Genomic DNA, 23,679 nt, shown 5'->3' with positions numbered 1-23,679 from the left:
TGCAAATCGGCGGCACATTCCACTGTGCTGGAGGAGAAAATCCATACTTTAAAATACTAGTAATAAATAAGATTCCAGGCAACCCTGTTTCACTGAATCCATAGGATGTGCAACAACCAAGTACGCCAGCTTCCTAGCTAGGCCTCGTGCACCAATTGCATCAACATCTCATCTACTCAGTTCCACACCCATTAAAAATCCAGACCCGAGGGGTGGACCATTGCAGACCATTATCAGTAAATTACTATGTTTATGTCCTCACTACCAGTGCTTATTCTTTGGCCAGGATACTAGGTGAAAGCAACCTTGGTGTTGCCAGCTTTTGAATGGACTCTGCTTACAAACTTTTACTACTGTGATCCCATTTCAGAAGCCCTGTCTGACCAACAATAATTCTCCTCAATTTATCTCACATCTAACACCAGCTACACCCACATAGCTACTTTATCTGAACACAAAGCTCCATCAGCTCTCCACTTGTCTCTTAACTAGCTGGTCCTTTTGTGCTAGTTAAAACACTTACATGGAAAGATTACGTACCTTTCTTGGCCTGCATCCAACAAATTGTTCAAAGACTCTCTTGCTATTCCTAAGATGTATACACCTCCTATATTGCCTGTCTACAGTTACAGTCTCATTCCCTCCGGACTTCTTGTTGTGACTGTTGTGTTTGTGTATATCAACAGCCCCCCTGTTCATGTCCTTATCAAGGAACATTACCATGGAACACTACCCTTCCCTGTCGCCTCTTGATGCCTCAGTTATTTCTTCTTTGAAGGCCAAACCAACAAAATAAATCCCCAGAATTTTCTTGAGTACTAAGGACACCATCCTTTGCTACCTATAGGAATCCTTCCTTCGTTCCTTCTTGAAACATTCGATTCCATATCTGATTCAGATAAATCATCTTTGTAATTTGGACCCGTAAACACAATCTCTATATATTCTCCAAATCTGCTTCACCTAGTCCTCAACTCAATAGGTATCTTGGGTTTATTGATCTTATGCACCAACAAATCACTAATTTTACTGCTGTCAACTGTTCACATAAAATACCTCAACTACAGACTTGGAACTCAGTGGTGCCAAATATGCAATGAAAAGGCACAGTTTTTTTAAATATGCTGAAAACCTTGCCGGGGCCCTTTCAGACAATAATATCCTGACTGTCTAGACCAGAAAAAGATTTTGTTACATTTCTTTTTCATGACTTCAGCAGAACTGCTGCTGCAAATCAAGTGTCAACCTAGGCTTTTTTAAAACACCCACTACAGACTTTGCCAGGACTAGACTGACTAGACTAGCTCCCAGTGTGCCCTGATAGCAGATATACCCAATCTAACACACTACTCTTGTCCACCCCACCCCACCCCATCCCACTCCTCAGCCCCTACTCCAATTACTGCATCTCTCAGCCAACGTAATGCAATACCCTAGTCCATACCAATGTCACTCCTGCAGCCTTTGTTTCATTTCTCCATGGAAAAACCGGGTACATGACCTGGCCAGTAAATGAATAACTTTTCAAGGCAGTCACTCTTCCTATTCACCTCCCAGGGGGCTTTCCACTCTTCAACGGTTTCGTGTTTGGCTACCACAGGGCCCCAGCCTTAGCAGCATCTTTTCGCTTACATGCTGCAAGTTTATCCTCTTGCTGTTCTTTTTCCCTCCCCTAGGGAACATGCCTTGGCTGTTTTTGGAACTGTATTCTGCATTTTCGGTAGTCAATATCAGAATACTGCTTCTCATTCCTTTTTTTTCCCCTTCATTCACCTTCTCCTATCCTTCCTCTGCTTCGTTGTTTGAGGTTCCTCTTTTTCTTCTTCCTTCCTGTGTACTCCTGAAGGCTGTCAGGCGCCTAACAAGTGACGGGTTAACACATAATTCCCAGCTCTGCATGAACAGGTTGGGTTCGCACATACCTCTGGTACAGGCCAGGCCCAGGGAGGGGTGATAGCCTGAGCCGCTGCCTTCCCAAATTGCCAATTGGCCCCTCTGTCAGGTGCTTGGGAGGTATGACCTGAAACGTGAACAGTCACCTAAGGCGGGGGCACCACAGGCGGGGGCACCACCTTCTGAAGGGGGCCCCCAGTTGGAAGGAGCGCACTGTCGGAGATCCTGGCAGTCAAGGGGGATTGTCTCACAGTGAGCCAATCATCTTCACAGTCAACGGCTACAAAACATGAACTGAATGAGACTACTGATTCAAAGACCCTCACAGCTGCACCACAGTTGCTTGTGATTTCATGTACTGAAGACTGTCATTCTTTCGCCATGGTAAATCCATTAATTATTTGGAAAGGTGTTGATGCAATTGCTGGCTGTGTGAATTCTTGCTCTCGTTTACGCAGTGGCACTTTGCTTTTGGAGACTACTTCTGATTCTGTAGCACAACAACTGCTTGCAGCTTTGCTCCTCCATGGCTATCTTGTTCTTGTTGAGGCCCATTTAATGCCGAATTCTTCCTGTGGTGGTGTTTATGCTAGGCTGCTCGATGGTCTGACTGACTGAGGCAGAAATTCAGAAGTGCCTCTCTGATCAGGGTGATGAAAAAAGTACCTGCCTCCTTAATGCCCACCTTCACTCTTTCTCACTTTTGGTAGTGGTTGTTCCATCAAAGATCAAAGCAGGTTATGAAGCTACCACAAATGGACCATATATTCTGAACCTGATGCACTTGAGAGTCCTGTCAGCACCCAGCCGAATGTGTAACCTGTGGTAGGGATCCTCACAAGGGCGATTGTCCACTGCCTCCTCCCTGCTGCATCAACTGCGATGGCGACCACGCTGCATCCTACCACAATTGTCCCATGTATCTTGATGAGTGGACTGTCCAGGAGATCAGGGTGAAGGAAAAGTGCCTTACCCAGTTGCTCACAAATTGTTGGCTTGTCGGAAACCCTGTGTTCTACAGTACTGTTCTTTCTACATCTCACTCCACCGAGGACATGGCCACACAGACATGGGACCTCAAATTTAGCACCACGCTTTTGAAATCGCCCAGCCTCATTGTAATGTCCCCGTCTCCTCCTCCAGCTGAGCAGCACACCACCAAACTTTCGCCTCATGGGGCGAGGCTACCAGCTACATAACCGGCAGGTCAGAAATGACAGAAGGAATACTCCTGTGGAGGCTTCCTAAATCCCTCCAGCCAACCAACATCTGAATCTTTCTCTTGCAACCAGAAAGGCTTCAAGAAATCAAAGGCAAACAGTCTTCTTCTTTGCCAACTTGATGGTCCTCTTAGACAGTGTTGCCATGTGATACCCTTGCCTATCCGATATCCGTGTCGCCGGTGCATACCACCAACCCTTTTTCTGCCCTAAATCTGCAGGATGACAGAAGAATGCAAACGCTTCTGTAGACCTCAAGGAGCAGGATCTTCCTGCTTCTGTGCCCTGTAGCAGCGAATCTGATGGCTGGCACTCAGCAGCTGCCGAGGTGACACCCCTTCATATTTTCTTCGTCATGACTCCTCCAATGGAACGTTCATGGTTGTTGATCTAACAAAGAGGATTTACGGCTGATTCTGACTCCACTCATAACTGTTCCCATTTGGACCTATCCTTCTGCACTGCCCAGCTTGCCCATCATCGCAAGTGGCCAGTTCTCTCTAACACATACTTCAGCAACCATTTCCTGTGTGCTATCCATTTGCAGACACCTACCCCATCTATGTGCACACCCAAATGGAAGCTTACTATGGCCGACTGGGGGCTTTACTCCTCCCTGACAACCTTTGACGAACAACATTTCCCTAATTGTGATGATCATGTAGAATATCTTACAAATGTTATCCTTACCGCCGTAGAACATTCCATTCCTCGCACTTCATCTTTACCACGTCATGTCCCTATCCATTGGTGGACTGAGGCATGCCACGACGCAATTCATGTGCAGAGATGTGCTCTCTGCATATTTAACCGTCATCGTAAGAGGGCAGACTGCATTTATTATAAACAGTTGTGTGCACAGTGTCATCGCATTCTTTGGGATAGCAAAAAAGATAGCTGGATTTCATTCACTAGCTCTGTTAATAGTTCCACTCCCTCTTCCATCATGTGGGCCAATCTCCAACAGCTCTCTGGGACCAAGATCCATTCCCCAATTTCCCACCTGACGGTAGGGACAGTATCATCGTGGACCCTACTGCTATGTCCAACACCTTAGGTCGCCATTTTGTGGAGATTTCGAGCTCCTCCAACTATCACCCTGCCTTCCTCCATCGGAAATGAGCGGAGGTGGTTTGGATGATACCCTTCTCTTCTCAGAATCATGAGTGCTACAATGCTGCCGTTACTATGAGGGAGCTAGATCTTGCTCTGACTTCATTCCGATCCTCACCCCAGGCCCAGATGATGCTAACATCCAGATGTTGCTGCACATTTCTCCTGTGGGCAAGCCCCTTCTGCTTCATAAGTGCAACCACATCTGGGCAGAGGGTATGTTTCGCAGATGCTGGTGTGAAGCCACTGTCATACCCATACCCAAGCCAGTAAGGACGAACACCTTCCTTATAGCTACTGCCTCATATCTCTTACCAGTTGTGTTTGCAAGGTGATGGAACGAATGATTCATGCCCTGCTGGTTTGGTGACCAGAGTCTTGCAATTCACTGATGAATGCATAGTGTGGAGTTTGAGAATGGCGTTCTGCAGTTGACCATCTCTTTACTTTGTCCACCAATGTCTGAATGGTTTTCTGGGGAAACCCTAGTCTGTGGCCTTCTTTTTCGATTTGGAGAAGGCCTATGACACCAGCTGGAGAACTGGTATCGTCTGTACTCTTTACACATGGGCCTTCCGTGCTGCCTGCCCTGTTTCCTTCAGGCACTTTTAAAAGACCAAGTTTTCAAGGTGCATGTGGGTTCTGCCTTGTCGGACACCTTTATCCAGGAAAACAGTGTGCCTCAGGGCTCTGTCCTGAGCTTCATCCTCTTTGCTATCGCCATTAACCCTATAATGGCCTGTCTCGCACTGGGCATCTTTGACTCCCTTTCTGTTGACAATTTTGCCATCTATTGCAGTTTTCCATGGACCTGTCTCACTGAGCGCATCTTCAGCGACATCTTGATCATCTTTACTTCTGGATCATCGACAATGGCTTTAGCTTTCCTACTGACAAAACCGTCTGTATTAATTTCTGGCGATGTAATGGGTTTCTCCCACCACCTTTACATCTTCGTTGAAACTACGAAATTCCTGGGGCTCATGCTCGATAGAACACACTCTTGTTCCTCCCATGTGTCACTACTTGACAGCCCGCTGTGCTTGATTCCTCAATGCCCTACGTGTCCTCAGTGGTACTTCCTGGGGTGCCAATTGAACCACCACCCTCAGTTTGTACCAGTCCCTTGTCTGTTCAAAACTCGACTATGGGTGCTTTGTTTATGTGTTTGTGCATCCATCCCTCTCTTTTGCGCTGTCTCAACACTATCCATCATCATGTCATCCATTTGGCCATGGGCACCTTTTACAGTATCCCAGTTGAGTGTCTGTAAGCTGAAGCTGCTGAACTACCACTGTCCTACCGCCTTGACTTTCTCCTCAGCAGGTATGCATGCATTTGCCTGCCATGCGTGGCCACCCATCCTATGCCTCCTTTGATGATTCCTTTGATTGCCAGTATGGGGCACGTCCCTCTTCTCTGTTACCTCCTGGAGTCCGCTTTCGGCACTTCTAGGATGACTTAAATTCACACTACCTGCAACTTTCCTGGTGGCTGTGAATCCTTCACCACCTTGGCTTTGTGAAGCAATCCATGTTAACCTTGCATTCGTTTCCTAAGGACACTACTCCAGCCTCGGTCCATCATCTTCAGTTTCATGACCTTCACATGGAATTTCGTGATAGTACCTTTCTATACACTGATGGCTCTCGGACTGACTATGGGGTTGGGTGTGCCTTCATCATTGGCACCTGTGTCTTTCGATATGGGCTTCTGGCACACTGCTCAGTGTTTACAGCTGAGCTCTTCACTCTGTATCAAGCCGTGGAGTACATCCAGCAACACAGCCTTTTCATTTGTGTTGTCTGCTCAGACTCACTCAGCACCCTTCAAAACTATGTGCACTGTACACTGCCCATCCCTTAGTGCAGCGGGTCCAGGAAAACTGTCACTTGCTCACTCTTGGTGGAGCCAGTGTGATGTTTCTGAGAGTGCCTGGTCATGTCAGTCTGCCAGGAAACGAGGCTGCAGTCCTCGTACCTCAGCCCATAAGTTCCTGTATTCCCTCCGATGATCTCTGTGTTGCCGTCTGGTTGGAGGTGGTGTCCCTATGGCATTGCCAATTGTCCTCCCTTCATGGGAATAATCTCCGTCTTCTTAAGCCTCTCCCAAGGGCTTGGATGACCACCTCTCGGCTCTCCTGCTGGGAGGAGGTCATTTTAACTAGGCTGCATATTGGGCACTGTCTTTGTAGCCATCGTCATTTGATAAGTGGCACTACCCCACCACTTTGTACACATTGTGCCCAAGTTTTAACTGTCTGCCACTTCCTGATGGAATGCACATTTTTAACCTTTACATTTCCAATTGGGTTTGCCATCTGAGTTATTGGCCATTGTAGCAAATGACGCCCGGACTGTCGACCACTTTTTACTCTTTATCCACCAAAGGAACATGGCAAAGGCCATTTAATTTTTAGTTTTGGACTTCCTTTTCTGTATGGTGTCTTTTTCCATGTGCCTGTTTTTAGCTGTCTTCTATTATGTCAGTTGGGACTGTTGTTTAGTCATTTTTTAACTCCCCTCTGTCTTCGTATTTATAAATTTGACTTGGGCGCATGTGACCCCAGTAGTTTTTTGCGCCCTAAAGCAAAACAAAACCAAAAACCAAACAAAGCAGTGGCTGACCACGAATTTGACCTTGCCATGGCTGAACATGCTGCGTAACGTAACTGTGCTTCTTGGGCATCTTCAACTTCCAGACATTAAGCAAGGAAAAATTTGAATCGTGTTCTTAACTCCTTATTTGTAGCTATAGGAGTTCTTTCAAAGGATGATAGGATTGTTTCAGAGGATGTGGCTGATAGTGGTCTCACTACTCAGTTATTTGCTATAGTAAGGTATTCATCACTGCTCACATTGTGGCCCTAATGGTAATTTGTTGATGTAATAGTCACCTTTGTAACCTATTATGCTTGGTAAAACAGGTTTGGGCATTGTAAAAATAAGGGATATTGTATGTCATAACAGGAAGCTCCAAAAGTTTACAGCAGAAACATTACTTCTATTTTCAGTCTATTGATAAACTTACTTTTGTTTCACATGAAGTTTGTTCTCGGTGAATTACTGCTCAGGGCTCAATACTAAAAAATATAATTTGAAACTTCAAAATGTATTTGATATGTGTTGCTAATATGTTGAACATAGGCTTTTCTGATAATTATAACGTTTTGTTTTTCGTGTTTGGCAATTGTATAAAAGTTGTGAAATGCAAGCCAAACTGTATAGATACTAGAAGTTACATCCATTTTTCAGGTACAGCCTCGTGTTATCTCCTTTGAAGAGCAGGTAGCTGCCATCCGTCAACATCTTGCTGAGATCTACGAACGTGAGCAAGCATGGAGAGAAGCAGCTAATGTTTTGGTGGGAATTCCATTGGAAACAGGCCAGAAGTAAGTAATTTATTTCTGTCTAAAATCTGCAGGTGGAACAGATAAAAGGGCTGTTACCAAAACCTGAGTGAATGAGTGAGTGAAATGCAGACAGTATACGTGAAAGTATATTATTATTTTATCCATGATTGGGGGCGGGGGGGGGGGGGGGGGGGGGGGAGAATACTGCAGCCCAAAACTAGATAGTGTGTTGCTTGTTCTTTTTTTTCTTCAGTGTTATTGACAGTTTCATTTTGAGTGCATAACATGGGATGTTATGGAATTCCAGGCGCTTACCTTCCATTATGAGCTGTGGGTAGTGTCTAGTACTCCATTATCTAGAATGTGGATAGTGTTTAGTTCTCCATTATCTAGAACTTCAGAGTTATTGGTTGTAGTCTCTCTCATATTGACTGCTGCTGCCATGAGTGCAGATGCCTAGTAGTAAGTTTCGTTTTTTCTTGTGGCTTACACTAATTTTCTTCAGTATTTTTATTGCATTTTGAAGAACACAGCCACTCCCCATACTCCCACTGCATGACTATTCTGCCTAGTTGGAATACCAATTGCATGGAATAAAGCTTCAGAACTAAGCATTACTTAATCTGCTTTCTAGATATGTTCTCCTCCACAATTGATGCGATGTGCCTAGCATGGTTTCCACTTCCAGAAGTAGTTATGGTATGCCTCTTGCAGATGATTTCGTTTTCTGAGCAAGAGTCACACGCCAACAGGGATGAATGTGTGGGTGTGTTATCGTAATGCAAGAGCCATGAATTGTCTCACTACATTTCATGTTGATTCCTTCTCACATTTTCTTGCAGTGTGCAACATGTCCCAATAGTACAATCAGTTAATAGTTCCTTGACGGACAAATCCTTCAAAGTCAAAGAAAATTATCAGCATGGCTTTGACATTTGACCTGACCTGATGAGTTTTTTCCTTGGAGAACCTTCCCTGACCCATTGTGAAGACTGAAATGTGGACTCAACATCGTAACCATAGACCCATGTCTCATCACCGGTCAAGATTCTCTTAAGGAACATTGCATTCTCATTTGCATGATCCAGAAGCTCTTCACAGATCATTAGGCAAAGGTAATTTTGGTCTTAACTCAAGAGCCCGTGGGACAAAATTGGCAGCAACACAATGCATTCCAGAATGCTGTGTCAGGATTTCATGACATGATCCAGCTGAAATGTTGCGTAATTCTGCAATCTCTCTTAGATTGGCATGCACTATTTCATAGATAATCCTAACATGAGCATTGTAAGTAGATGTCAGAGGGCATCCTGAATGAGGGTCATCTTTAACTTCCGTCCACCCATTTTAAACTTGTGTGAACCATTTGTAACACTGAGTATGGCTTAAGTATTCATTACCGTAGGCTTTCTGCATCAATTGGTACGTGCCCTCTACCAGGCTGTTCTTTACATCTGCCGCCACCGACATTCTGCTTATGTCATCTGCTCAGATTCCCTGAGCACCATCCAGAGCCTTAGTGATTCGTATCCGGTTCACCCTTTTGTGCACCGGATCCAACGCTCTCTTCAGCAGCTGGTGGACGACGGTTCTCCGGTTAGCTTTATGTGGGTTCCTGGCCATGTCGGTATCCCTGGAAACGAGGCTGCAGATGCCGCGGCCAAGGCTGCGGTCCTCCAGCCTCGGACAGCTTCTTGTTGTGTCCCTTCATCAGATTGTAGCAGGGTCATTTGTTGGCGCATTTTATCGCTGTGGCATGCCGATTGGGCTGCACTTACGGACAACAAGCTTCGGGCCTTGAAATCTCTTCCTGCGGCTTGGACGTCCTCCTCACGCCCTTCTCGGCGGGAGGAGGTAGTTTTGGCCCGGTTACGAATTGGACACTGCCGGTTCAGCCATCGCCATCTGCTGACGGCTGCGCCGGCGCCGTTCTGCCCATGTGGGCAATTGCTGACGGTCCGCCACATTTTAATGTCCTGTCCGGATTTTAATACACTGCGTCTTGATCTTGGCCTGCCATGTACTCTAGATGCCATTTTTAGCGGATGACCCAGGAGCAGCTGCTCGCGTTCTTCGTTTTATCAACTTGACAAACCTGTCTAAGGACATTTGATTATGCTGTTTTTTCAATCCTATGCCTGTCAATCTTTTATCGTGTTTTCCCTTTTAGTTACTGTTTTAAACTTGTGCCTCGCGGTGCATTCCTAACGTAGTCTGGGCGCTAATGACCATTGAAGTTGTGCGCCCTAAAACCACAAAAAAAAATTGGTACGTCTCTGTAAAGATTCACACAAAATTTAATGCAGATGCTTTGCTCCTCTAACCCTGCCATCTTGAAATTTGTGAACTTTGCGACACAACGCTCTACTCAATTCAGCACTGAAGAACAACTAACAGATATACAAAAATGAAACTTCCAGCAGTTACACATTAAACACAGGAATACCAACTGCATTTCGCTCTAGCACACCATTGGGGCAAAATTACGAATGTTGTGGAATTTTTTGAACAGACCTCATATATAACCTGAGTAAAATATGGTAACAAAAAGTACTTGGTGAAATATAAAAAAATTAAAAAGTAAAGGTAACAAGTCACTGAACAGTTGCAGCATTGAGTCATTGATTGGTACACAAATGAAACTGTAAATATTGCTTAGCAACCTTTTCATCTAATTGATTTTCCTATCAAATGCCCAGTGCTATTCAGTGAGTTATCTGTACTACTCCTTTACGTATTTATTTTTCACACAGGATTTTCTGTTATATTTGTTTGCTATATTGTTCATAGCAGTTCATCTACTTTCATATTTCATTATTCATTAAAAGGCATACTCCTGTGTAAACACACTGTAATTTTGTATTTTATCCCTCCACTCATCTGACCAGAAATCCTGTTTTTCCAATGTGTTTCTTACGAGGAGCAGTTTGACCATTGCGCTCCATTTTTCTTTGAACTACCCCCAGTTAGTCATTATACTATGTGGACTGCTGCTAGCACTTTGGAATGAGATTGATTCTTTCCAGATTTTTTGTTGTTTTTTACATCAGTCCTTCACAATGTTAGACGATCACTATCCATCAGTACATGAGGTGTGCCTGATTTGGTTTCGTGTTAAAATGGTGGAAATGTCCCTAGTGTGTGTGTGTGTGTGTGTGTGTGTGTGTGTGTGTGTGTGTGTGTGTGTGTTTTTTTTTTTTTTACTAAGGTGACACACAGTGAATAGTCCACATTCAAAGTTGCTGAGCTCTCCTTAATGACCCATTCCACTGTGATTGTAACACAGTGCTGCTTGTCACCCCCTCACCCACCACCCTACTCCACCCCTTCCTCCTCATTTTATAGTGGCAAGTCCACTTCTTGTGACATCTAGTTGTCAGTTATGTATTTCATAGAAGTGTCTGGATACTGCTGATCAGGTAATGTGTAAGGTACATGGAATCATACTTGCAGGATATTACTACATTGACTAAGAAAATGCATTGAAGTGCACGTTATCTTTTATGTGTTAACTGCGAAACATTGTACATGTAAACTGGATTCCTGAGACATTGTATCTTGGTTTTTAGGCAGTACACTGTGGACTACAAGCTTGATACATACCTCAAGATAGCAAGGTTGTATCTAGAAGATGATGATCCTGTTCAGGCAGAAGCTTACATAAATAGAGCATCACTGCTCCAGGCAAGTTGCCAGATATGCCATATTTTTGTGTTTTTGGAGGCTCTCATTTTATCCTGTGTTCACTGATATTCCTGTTGTAGCTTGTCGCAGGCAAGAGTGCTTTTGCATTATTTGAAATCTTTAGTATTGGAGCTATTTCTGTTGGTGCTATTATACAAGGGTAAGTCAATTATTATCTGCAGTGTAGTTACATTTTTGTTTATTTTGGTAGTACTGTCGTTTTATGTTGACACATGCTTTGTTTATTTGTTGTTATATCTTTGCAATTTTCAAGCTGCTAGGTTAGTTTCGTTATTACTGCCGTGCTGTTAATTGTGGCTGCTCCGCTGTGTTTTTGCACCAAAGGGGAGCAACGTTCAGTGATTCGTTTTTTGTGGTCAGAAGTGTATCAGGGACCAAAATTCATCAAAGACTTTCGGTACAGTACAGGAACAGTGTTTTGCCACAACGGAGTGTTTACAGATGGATTGAAAAATACCGAAATGGTCGCACAAGTTTTACACATGATGAATGAACCGGACAACCGTTTACCGCCACAAATGAAGAAACTGTTGAGCGTTCAAATGAAATGATTATCTTAGGCAGATGATTAACTATTGACGAAGTGGCACATTGTCTGCAATTTGATCACGGCTCTGCCTACGAAATCACTCTTAACAGACTTGGGTATCATAAAGTTTGTGCGAGATGGGTCCCAAAACAACTCACACAGTTGCATAAACAAACACACTTGGACATCTGCAAAAATCATTTGGATCGCTATGGTAATGAAGGGACAACTTCTTAGACAGGATCATTACTGGTGACGAAACATGGATCCATCATCACGAGCTGAAGAGTAAACTGCAGAGTATGGAATGGAAACATCCAAATTCACCAAGCAAGAAAAAGTTCAAGACCCAACTGACCGCAGGAAAACTGATGCTTACGGTTTTTTGGGATGCACAAGATCCAGTACTGGAACATTATGGGGAAAGGGGCACAATAAACAGTGTATGTTACAGTGAGATACTTACAGCCAGACTAAAGCCTGCAATTCAAAGCAAATGCTGAGGATTCCTGTCAAATGGTGTTGTGTTGTTGCATGACAATGCCCATCCGCATACTGCTGACACGCTCCAGAAACTCAAATTTGAAGTACTGGATCATCCTCCGTATAGTCTCAGTCATGCCCCTTCTGACTATCACTTGTTTGGTCCATTCAGACAGGCACTAAGGATCTGTTGATTTGCCTCAAACGAAGCAGTGAAAGAAGCGGTGAATTCCTGGCTCGCAGTTCAACCGAGAACCTTCTTTTATGAGGGCATCAGGAAGCTTGGACCAAGTGCGTTGAAACACAAGGAGACTGTCGAAAATGATGTTCTTGTAAGTTTCCTATTTGATTACAATAAAATTTTATAACTACTTTGCGGATAATAATTGACTTACCCTTGTAAGTAACCTGGCAATTATTTATATAGGAGATGATGCACTTGTCATACAGATGTGAATGAGAAATAACTTTGTGATAATTTCCAGGTCAGCAAAGACCCTTCGTTGTAAAGTTCATGAAGTAATGCATTCCTACCACAAGAAAAAGACATAGTAATAGTTTTTCTAAAATGTTACGCATGATGCATGATTATACAAACATATTATATGCTCTAATAAATATTTTGATGATAATTTTTTGTATTTCTATTTTGATATTTCAGTTACTCTCTCTCACTAATTTCTGTCGACTATTTCATATACAGGCTGAATCAAGAAATGAACAGTTACAGATTTATTACAAAGTCTGTTATGCTAGAGTACTAGACTACCGCCGAAAATTTATTGAGGCAGCTCAGCGTTATAATGAACTTTCTTACCGAACCATAATTCATGAGGATGAACGTATGACTGCATTAAGAAATGCACTAATATGCACAGTCCTTGCTTCAGCAGGTAGTACATTTTTTTTAATAATTAGCCACATATTGTGGATATATCATTATTAAAAATAATAATGTTAAATAATGTTGTGCTATATTTGTGTACTAGTGTAAAGATGCTATTTTCTAACTTACTTCAGGTGAATGATGGCGAGATCTCCTCTCCCCCTCCCATTTTCCTCACACTCCTGCCCCTCTCTTTGTGAGTGGGGGATGGAGGGGTTGAGAATTTTTGTAGTTCCATAATGATATTTTCACTCTGCAGCAGTGTGTGTGTGTGTGCTGATATAAAATTTTCTGGCAGATCAAAATTGTGTGCTAGATTAAGCCTCGAACTTGGGACCTCTGTCTTTTGAGGTGAAGTGCTCTATAGACTGAGTTATCCAAGTATGACTCAAGACCTGTCCTCACAGCTTTACTTCTACCAGTACCTCATCTCCTACCTTCCAAACTTCACAGAAGCTCTCCTGCAAAACTTGCAAGTTTAGCACTCCTGGAAGAAAGGATATTGCAGAGACATGGCTTAGCCTGGATGATATTTTCAGAGTGAAATTTTCACCCTGCAGTGGAGTTAGCACTGATATGAAAGGTAGAAGATGAAGTACTGGCAGAAGTAAAGCTGTGAGGAAAGGTTATGAGTCGTACTTGGATAGCTCAATTCATAGAGCACTTGCCCATGAAAGGCAAAGGTCCAGAGTTCGTCTTGGTCCAGCACACAGTTTTAATCTGCCAGGAAGTGTCTGTAGTTGATTGTCTTTAGCTATGTAAGTGTTCATTATCTAATTCCACCAATGTTGACAGATCACACATTTTAACTTAATGTCCCAATGCTGTATGGATGTAGTATACATCATATCAAAAAATTATGATTAAAGCTTTGATGTAGTTTGTATGGAAATAATGCTGAGGCTTCCGAAACTGCCTTTATGTAGATATAGTGCACACATTAGAAAGTCATATAAAGACAGGTTAAAATCGATCCCTTAGCAGTTCAGTGAAATAATATTAGTAAGGGGAAAAGCCACAAAAATACATTTTTGCTGAAAGTGATATATGGTGATATTTCGGAAACGTAAGTTTCCTTCTTGGGACCAATAGGCTTGATAATAAAAAGATGATTGGCTCTCAGCAATACCAGAGTGTGAGAACATTCAATCCCACTTTGACCTATGCTTACTGGATAAAACATTTATTACCCCTTAAAATAGCACACTGGCTACTTTGGAGGTGGTGTAGAACTGGTACCAAGCAGTGCTGTGACACTCCACTGCTGACAAATGTTATGACATTGAATTTTTGTTTGTTTGTGTTTGTGGGGTGGGACAGTCAGTTGTATGGTATCAGTGCAGTACAGTGTGGAGGTAGGACAGAATGGTGGATAGAAGCTGTTGTTTGGAATGGTGTAACAGGGCCTAAGAAAAATAATTGTAAGAAGGTCCTAACCTACAGGGACTGGAGACGAGTGTATCACCTTGTTGATGACAGTCAGTTTCAAACTTGCCAGACAGTGCTGTTTTCAGTGAATGCAGGTCCACCTCAACTAATTTCTGAATGAACATCGCAAAGGGAACTGAATGTAATCTAAGTTTTGAGTTGGGTACCTTACAAAAGACCATTGCTCACAGTCACACACAAAATGGCAAGTCTTCAGTGTGTCAGGCACAGAAACTGGACAATTGCTTACTGCAGGTGATTTTGGTCAGTCGCATCTTAACTGACCCTTTTAATCATATGGAAATTTCTGGACTATTTGAAATGGTGCATGAAACATAGCAAGCAACATCTCGTTAGTTAAGCAGCTATGCAGGCTCTAATTATCGATTTGGCACTTTATCTGTACATGGGAGACATGAGCAAACTTGTGGGCTCACATCACCGAATTGGACAGAAGGTGGGGATTTAACATCTCATCAACAGGCAGGTCATTGGAGATGAAGCACAAGCTTGGAATGTTCCAAGGATGAAGAAGCAGATCGGTTGCACCCTTTCAAAGGAACCATCTTGGCATTTGTGTTGAGTGATTCCCATAAATCGCAGAACACACACATCTCGATGGTCAGACATGGATTTGAATCCTTGTCCAGTCGAACATGAATTGTAATAACTGCTGTCGTCTCGCGTTGTATTACTGGATGAATTCTCAACTTGCAATTATGCTTCTGCATCAGCTGTAGAACATTTCAGAAAAAATGAAAATTTTTGCCAAACTGAGACTTGAACCCGAATTTCTCACTTGCCACAAGCGATCGTATAACCAGTTCGGCCATGCGAGCATGCTGCCAGGTATTACTGAACTGAGATCACTATCAAATATGGAGACGGAGTTATAAGGTTTAGCTTGATGTGTCATGAGGATGGCTTTTATTTATTTATTTATTTTAAGTGTGCTTGTGCAATACATGTAGAGATTGCATCAAAAGTTTCATGTTTAAATGTTTGAGGAAAGAGGATGGAATAAAATATAGAAATTTTCGTTTGAAAGTTGTATTGCTATCATAAAATTCTCCACCAAATAAAATACACATTTGGTTCTGCTGTAACACTTCTCGTCATTTCTCAATGTAAGACTACTTATATTTCAGTATTTACAAACTAGTATTCTGTGGGTTTTATGGGATTTGTGTGGTATATAATTAGATACCTGCTTTTACAAACCCCTTTACAATTGTCCCCATTGTAGTCAGTTAATTCGTAGTTAGTATGACACTTTGGTGGCAAATGCACTTAACATTTGTCATTGTTGCTGTGTGCTTTGTCTAAAAACTATTTGCTCCTCCTCCTCCTCATCTTTATCCCTGTAACTAAAATTCACAGTAACAATGGAACCTGCCAGTCTAAATGATATTTCAATTAAAATGGACAATCTGAAGACATTTCTCAAGTATGAAGTTTATTTAATTCACTTAGGAAATATCATGCAATACAGTTATGAGGTAGTATTTAAATATAATGTTCAACAGTGATTTGCTATTTGTCTATGTTTAATCATAAAGATAAAAACTTCACTGGGAAGGAAGACTTCAAAGATATTTGAACAAACCTAGGAGATGTGTGGATGTCTATTGCACACATTACTGTTACTGACTGCTTTTTGTAATTGAATTTTATTTATTTCATCTGCATTGCTCCAGAAGAAAATTCCGTGAGACAGCAGAAAGTTGTAAAATAAGACAGTGGGAGATGCTTTTAAGTGCTAAACATGCTTAATTTGCGTGCGACTTCATTTTGATATTTTATCCAGGTAGAATCACATTTTGTTTGTGACTCACCTCCACAGCAAAAGTTGCTAACGCATGCCTTTGCAGTGGTACTGAAATTGGAGACATTTGCTTCAGATCCAGATGGAGGAAGTATTTATAGCCACCAATATATGATTGGCATGGGAAAGAGAGGTGGTGGTGTATAGTTTCTGATCACTTGACTTGGCACCAATATCAGGAATTAAATTCCAAACCTTTCTGCAGTGTTTCATGGACTGGGGGCACGTGACACTATTGATTGTGAACTTGTCAGTTGGATGGGGGTGTTAAGTGTGGTGGTCCACTTTTATCTGGTTTAAAGGAGTAAGCTATATGACATCTGGTTTCACCCTCACTCTCATCTCATCTCATCGTACAACACAGTGACTCTCACTCACACACTCTGTAGTCACCTACACCCAGTATATGATGGAGACACAACTCTACACTGCATAAGAGGAGGCCACTGTGTGTAAAGGAAGAAAACTCTTCCTGATTTGGTGCCTGAACTTGTGGTTGGGACCTCCCGGCCAACAATGCCATATGATTTTTCATTTTCTTCATTTGATGTGTGTCCTTTGTCATCTGTATGAGTTATCAGCAGCTCCTTTTTTTCTGTTTAAAAGTTCATGAGGTGAGTCTTTGTATCGTAGTATGTTTAACACACATGACAATTTTAGAACAGAGTTGTCAAGTCATTGGAAGGTCATTTACATTAGTTCATTAAAAGACTGGACATAGTAATGAATTTTATGAGACTCTACCTTTAATGCTTCTCCATTTTGTTCAGTTCTATTTCTCTGGTGTATTTAGTCTCTGTGACATTTTGATTTATGTTATCAAGGTAAGACTATACTCAAATCCACGTTACACTGTTGTAGCACATTTGAATAGCATCAAGAACCTAGCAATTTTAGTTTAATGTTGGCTGACTGTACAGGGAAATTTTTCTGGATTACTGTTTACCATGCAGCATGAATAAATTTTCACTTGAATATAACAGTATGTGCAATGTAAATACGCACAGTACTTCAAAGTAGTTAACTTTTTGACAGTCTTCTTTGTCCTCTGTAAAAGCCTCACCAAAGAGACATATGACAATAGAGAAGTCTGATGGAATGATAATAATAGGCCTAAAGGTAAAATCCAATGTATAGTAAAGGCATTGAGTGATTGAAAGATGCGCACGTGTGCCCCCCCCCCCCCCCCCTCTCTCTCTCTCTCTCTCTCTCTCTCTCTCTCTCTCTCTCTCTCTCTCTCTCTCTCTCTCTCTTTCGTGCACGTGCCCACTCCCATTTGTTAGACAGCTGAAGTACTTACTGCTAAGCATTAAGTAAAAAATAGGCAGTAGCCTTTAGACACTAATAATATGTTTATTACCTTGTCCTCCCGAAACATTATTATTTATTTGTTCTAATATTATAGGCCAACAGCGAAGTCGTATGCTGGCAACACTGTTCAAGGATGAGAGATGCCAACAGTTACCAGCATACTCCATTTTAGAAAAAATGTATTTAGACAGGATCATTCGTCGCTCAGAGCTGCAAGAATTTGGGAATTTGCTTCAACCACATCAGAAGGCACTTACTCCTGATGGTGAGTTTCCTGTCTAGTAAATATTGTGTAATAAAAGTACTAGAGATAAAGGAAACAGAGACAGAAAATATGCAGTAATTGTAACACATTTTGTGCGTTGAACACTATTTTGTCACAGTCACAGTCACTGGTATTTTACTGAAACTGGTATGGAGCAGAAGAAATGTAAGATAATGGATTTAACAGAAACAAGTGTTAGAATTCACATGCTTAAAGCAGTAGGTATAACGGATGCTGATCAGTAACCAAAAAAATAAAAAAAAATTGCACCTGGATCAACCCCTCTCACAAGCTAGTGTGCTATGTATTAAACTATATGAGTAGGTTATATGTACATTCCTGGAAATCGAAATAAGAACACCGTGAATTCATTGTCCCAGGAAGGGGAAACTTTATTGACACATTCCTGGGGTCAGATACATCACATGATCACACTGACAGAACCACAGGCACATAGACACAGGCAACGGAGCATGCACAATGTCGGCACTAGTACAGTGTATATCCACCTTTCGCAGCAATGCAGGCTGCTATTCTCCCATGGAGACGATCGTAGAGATGCTGGATGTAGTCCTGTGGAACAGCTTGCCATGCCATTTCCACCTGGCGCCTCAGTTGGACCAGCGTTCGTGCTGGACGTGCAGACCGCGTGAGACGACGCTTCATCCAGTCCCAAACATGCTCAATGGGGGACAGATCCGGAGATCTTGCTGGCCAGGGTAGTTGACTTACACCTTCTAGAGCACGTTGGGTGGCACGGGATACATGCGGACGTGCATTGTCCTGTTGGAACAGCAAGTTCCCTTGCCGGTCTAGGAATGGTAGAACGATGGGTTTGATGACGGTTTGGATGTACCGTGCACTATTCAGTGTCCCGTCGACGATCACCAGTGGTGTACGGCCAGTGTAGGAGATCGCTCCCCACACCATGATGCCGGGTGTTGGCCCTGTGTGCCTCGGTCGTATGCAGTCCTGATTGTGGCGCTCACCTGCACGGCGCCAAACACGCATACGACCATCATTGGCACCAAGGCAGAAGCGACTCTCATCGCTGAAGACGACACGTCTCCATTCGTCCCTCCATTCACGCCTGTCGCGACACCACTGGAGGCGGGCTGCACGATGTTGGGGCGTGAGCGGAAGACGGCCTAACGGTGCGCGGGACCGTAACCCAGCTTCATGGAGACGGTTGCGAATGGTCCTCGCCGATACCCCAGGAGCAACAGTGTCCCTAATTTGCTGGGAAGTGGCGGTGCGGTCCCCTATGGCACTGTGTAGGATCCTACGGTCTTGGCGTGCATCCGGTCCCAGGTCGACGGGCACGTGCACCTTCCGCCGACCACTGGCGACAACATCGATGTACTGTGGAGACCTCACGCCCCACGTGTTGAGCAATTCGGCGGTACGTCCACCCGGCCTCCCGCATGCCCACTATACGCCCTCGCTCAAAGTCCGTCAACTGCACACATGATTCAGGTCCACGCTGTCGCGGCATGCTACCAGTGTTAAAGACTGCGATGGAGCTCCGTATGCCACGGCAAACTGGCTGACACTGACGGCGGCAGTGCACAAATGCTGCGCAGCTAGCGCCATTCGACGGCCAACACCGCGGTTCCTGGTGTGTCCGCTGTGCCGTGCGTGTGATCATTGCTTGTACAGCCCTCTCGCAGTGTCCGGAGCAAGTATGGTGGGTGTGACACACCGGTGTCAATGTGTTCTTTTTTCCATTTCCAGGAGTGTATTATATAACAGAGGTCTAAAATCTATGCCCTGAGTATGGGAGAAAAATGTAATACCCATAAGATACTTCTAAAATGCTTACATGTGTGAAACTAACTGCCACATAGTTTGGTTTGCTATAGTGGCGGCACTCTAGAATCACATCAGTACTTGAATATTACAAGATTTATGCCTGAGAAGCCTACAGTTGACACTACTGTTCTTTTCAAAAATTCCATCTTCTTAATTCTTGAGACTTTATGCACCAGAGAGTAATATTGTTGTTTATTTTACAATTATGAACTTCATGAATTTAGTTATAAAGTATTGCTTAACAATAGTACTGAAAGTGCTACAAAAATAATGAAAATTGTGCTTGAAAAAATGAAAGTGTCTGTCAGAAATTAAAATTTGTTGGTCAAGACCTCTATTGATAAGCTGCAGTTATGGCTTTGTAAAAGGAAAAAAAAGGCTTTGCTACTTTCATGAAAAGATGCTCTTATTCTACAAATATCTTCAGTATCCTTACAGTTACTCACCCCTCAGTATTAAGTTGCATGCCGTAAAGCTTGTTTTGGTATCTCAGACTGTTACTGTTCAGGGGGCACACTAAATATGAAGAAAAAATAAATAAATTTGCCAAGAATTGACAACTGCATCACTATTATGAGTGAAACTGGGTCATTCTTTGTGAGAGACTTTAATTCAGTACCTCATCAGTTTTGTGGTGAGTTGATGTGAATTTTCAATTTTTGTAAATTTTTTGCAGGTTCCACAATCTTAGAGCGAGCAGTCATTGAACACAATCTGCTATCTGCTAGTAAACTTTATAATAATATTACTTTTGAAGAACTTGGGGCCTTGCTGGAAATTCCTCCGATTAAAGCAGAAAAAATTGCTAGTCAAATGATAACAGAGGGCCGTATGAATGGATACATTGATCAGATTGATTCCATTGTTCACTTTGAAAGTTTGTATATCCCGTTATTGTTTTTGAGTGGTGTGAAAAATGATATTTATATCTTAAAACCCTTGTTACTGTTTGTGTCATGGCTTGTAATTTTTAATTTCTTCCATTTCAGCACGTGAAGTTCTGCCAACATGGGACAAACAAATACAGTCACTTTGCTACCAAGTTAATCAGATAATTGAAAAGATAACAAATACTGAACCAGAATGGATTGCTAAGGCTCTGGAAGAACAAATGATTCACTGATAAGACTTGTAATGGATTATTTGAGTAACGTTGTTCCTTTTGTCACTCTTTTGTTATTAAATATTTTCACGAAAAATATTTGGTTTTACAAATTCCTGCAACTACCTCATTATGTATGTATAAAACATAATTTTGCATGGACTTTGATAATACCTTATTAAAATGACATCACAGGTTAGGCAAAATTGGCAGCACCAGTATTAATGTTTCTAAACCTGTATATACTGTTAGGCAACATGCATACATTCTTAAAACATCTAAATTGAAACAGTTGTACATGGTATCTGTATAATGTCCACACTGTACTTGCTATAAAAGGAATATTGATAAAATTCAGAAGTGTCTAGTTTCACAATGGAATGATATTTGGGCTACTATTTTGACACGCTGTGTTCTAAAGAGATTAAAAAAACAAATTGCTTGATCTTGTCAGACTGGCTACTTCAATGCGGGAAATGTATGAGTGGATCAAAGAGTGTTAGGTAGTCAAAAATGCCACCAGCAGCAATTATTGACATTTAGTTAGTGCTAAAGCACTAGGCTACAAATCTGAGGTCTAGCATTCAAACCTCATCTGATCATAGTTTTTTGTGATACTTATTGCTTCTGTCACCTTTGGCATTGTATGAAAAATTAAAAGTTTAAAATTTTCAAACCAATTGATGGGTTAAGAACAGTTTTACCTTACATTAGTCTTTGCAACTTATTCTCAGATTTGATACTATTCTAAAATTTATGCTCATTGTATCACTTTGACATCTGGTCTACTGGCAGTGTGAAATTGAAATGAAAGTAAGGTAACAACAACTGACTTTTGTTTGAATTGGAATAACTGTAGAAATGTATTGACAACTGTATCCTGTTTTCGGCCACACACTATTGATTGGATCTATTGTGACCAAAGCTGACCAGCCCTTTTTATCCATCCTATACAGTGGATTAGACTTCTGTAAATTTTCTTAATTGTCCGAACAAGCTGCTGTTCTTGAATCTGGGCTGTTCAACTTGTAAAATTCCTACTTGTAGTCAACCTGTAGCAGTTTATGAACTTTTTTATTGCAGTTATAAGGCTTTTTCATTGACAAAGTTGTTGAGACTGGACTTCTCTTCAGAAGGAGCAAATTCAAATTGCCATTCTGGCAGCCAGATTCGTATTTACCTAAATCTTTTCAGGCTAATACCAGAATGGTTCCTTTAGCCTGGTTAGTTTCTTGTCCCATACTTGCCTAGTGAAGTTAATGTTCCACCTCCGAAGTACTTTACAAGAAGGTAAGAGCGAATCTTCCTTTTTGACTGTATTAGAACAGCAATACTTAAATATCAACTTTACATCTGTGTCTTTTAATAGACGAACATGAAATTTTCTTATGGAATCAATTGAATTTTGATATAGTTACACATTTATCATTCTAGCTGCTGACTACTTACAAAATTGTTTATCACTTTTCACTCTGATGCTAAACATACATATTTACTTCGTAACAAAAGAAATGCTGTAGTAACCAACAAAGTGAACTGATTACGTGGCCAGGATGGCAGCACAATTGTGTTTATGCACAAGAAATAGGTTTGGGAGACTGTAACAGCGAACACTTGGGTATCCTTACAAGTGGAATACTATCAACATGCCTGTACACCTGTGTCCTGCATAGTACAACCAATAAATATAGACACACTTCTGCTGCAATGGTGAGATAGCCAAGTGTGTATAGTGTCAGACTGGTGCACTATAGGTCATAGGCTCAGTGCTAATAGTATAGTTTTATTTTTGGTGACGTTGAACCATGTTGTGTACATGACCAAAATAAGGGTGAAAACCACAAATTTTAGATGTTGATTTATGACTGCAAAACTAATATCATAGAGACCAGACTGTAGAATGTTCATGACATAAGTTCCCCACAAATTTCTTGAAACTTAAATGCTCCTGTGGGTAGATGTCAGTCATAAAATGTTGATGGTGAAGGAGCAATTTATCTTACTGATGTTTGTATGAAGTGTTACTCTATAAATTGTAACAACTTCTATGCACCTTCTGCGTATTGAATATCGAAACAATTGTATTTTTATCTCCCTGCCACCTACTTCGTAACCAGTGCAATGGAAGTGAAAGTGTGGTAAGTATGAAGAAAACGACAGCAGGGAAAAGCATTCTGTAACTGGGTCAAACCCACAAACTGTAGTGTACTAACTTGTGACATGACACTAAGCTATGGTGGTGAAGCCAATGGATTAATTGCCGGTAGGCTTATCTTTTTATCTTTTTATACAGGAGATTCATGCTTTGATTCTTGTTGGCAACAAAGTTATTTATCAAGTTGACTTTAAACTTCTGATCACTTGTAATTTGTTTAACCAGGTTTTGTGGAACGAGAACTGAACCTGTCATTTGTCATTGAATTGTGAGGGCAATTTTTAATTCTTTTAAGAATGCTCATACTTCTTTCAAAGAAGCTGTAGTGACAGGGAATGTAAGAATCAGTTTGATAAACTTCATTGTAGATTCTTGAAGACAATTGTCCGTTATGAATTTAAGAATGTCTGTGAATGATAAGTATTTGTCACGGTAAACAATTTAGGCTGTGACTCAACATCTCCACTGTATGATGAGTAGCAATCTATCCTTTCCTCATAGTGTTGTCATTATTCCATACTGGATTTTCCTTTTTAAAATCTCTAACCTACCTATACAATTAAAGGATGTAATCTTGTTTGATTTTGTCGAATGGCTTTT

The 23,679-nt window shown here is 41.8% G+C and overlaps 1 protein-coding gene across 2 annotated transcripts in view; it reads left to right on the top strand.

Moving 5' to 3' along the window:
- Window positions 1-21,021, top strand: part of LOC124777653 (COP9 signalosome complex subunit 4) — a 75,759-nt gene extending 54,738 nt beyond the window's left edge. Inside the window, exons 4-9 of one of the 2 annotated variants that reach the window (XM_047253133.1) lie at window positions 7,481-7,617; window positions 11,148-11,262; window positions 12,957-13,188; window positions 17,840-18,010; window positions 20,499-20,699; window positions 20,812-21,021. In XM_047253133.1, coding sequence (XP_047109089.1) covers window positions 7,481-7,617; window positions 11,148-11,262; window positions 12,957-13,188; window positions 17,840-18,010; window positions 20,499-20,699; window positions 20,812-20,945 — 990 coding nt within the window. In that variant the 3' untranslated portion in view covers window positions 20,946-21,021. The remainder of the gene's footprint in view (window positions 1-7,480; window positions 7,618-11,147; window positions 11,263-12,956; window positions 13,189-17,839; window positions 18,011-20,498; window positions 20,700-20,811) is intronic. The other variant, XM_047253134.1, reaches the window with a different exon arrangement.
- Window positions 21,022-23,679: the final 2,658 nt, after the last annotated feature.

The sequence above is a fragment of the Schistocerca piceifrons genome, chromosome 2 (assembly GCF_021461385.2).
Source record: "Schistocerca piceifrons isolate TAMUIC-IGC-003096 chromosome 2, iqSchPice1.1, whole genome shotgun sequence".
NCBI classification, from domain to species: Eukaryota; Metazoa; Arthropoda; class Insecta; order Orthoptera; family Acrididae; genus Schistocerca; species Schistocerca piceifrons.
This window is presented reverse-complemented; position numbering and strand designations above follow the sequence as displayed.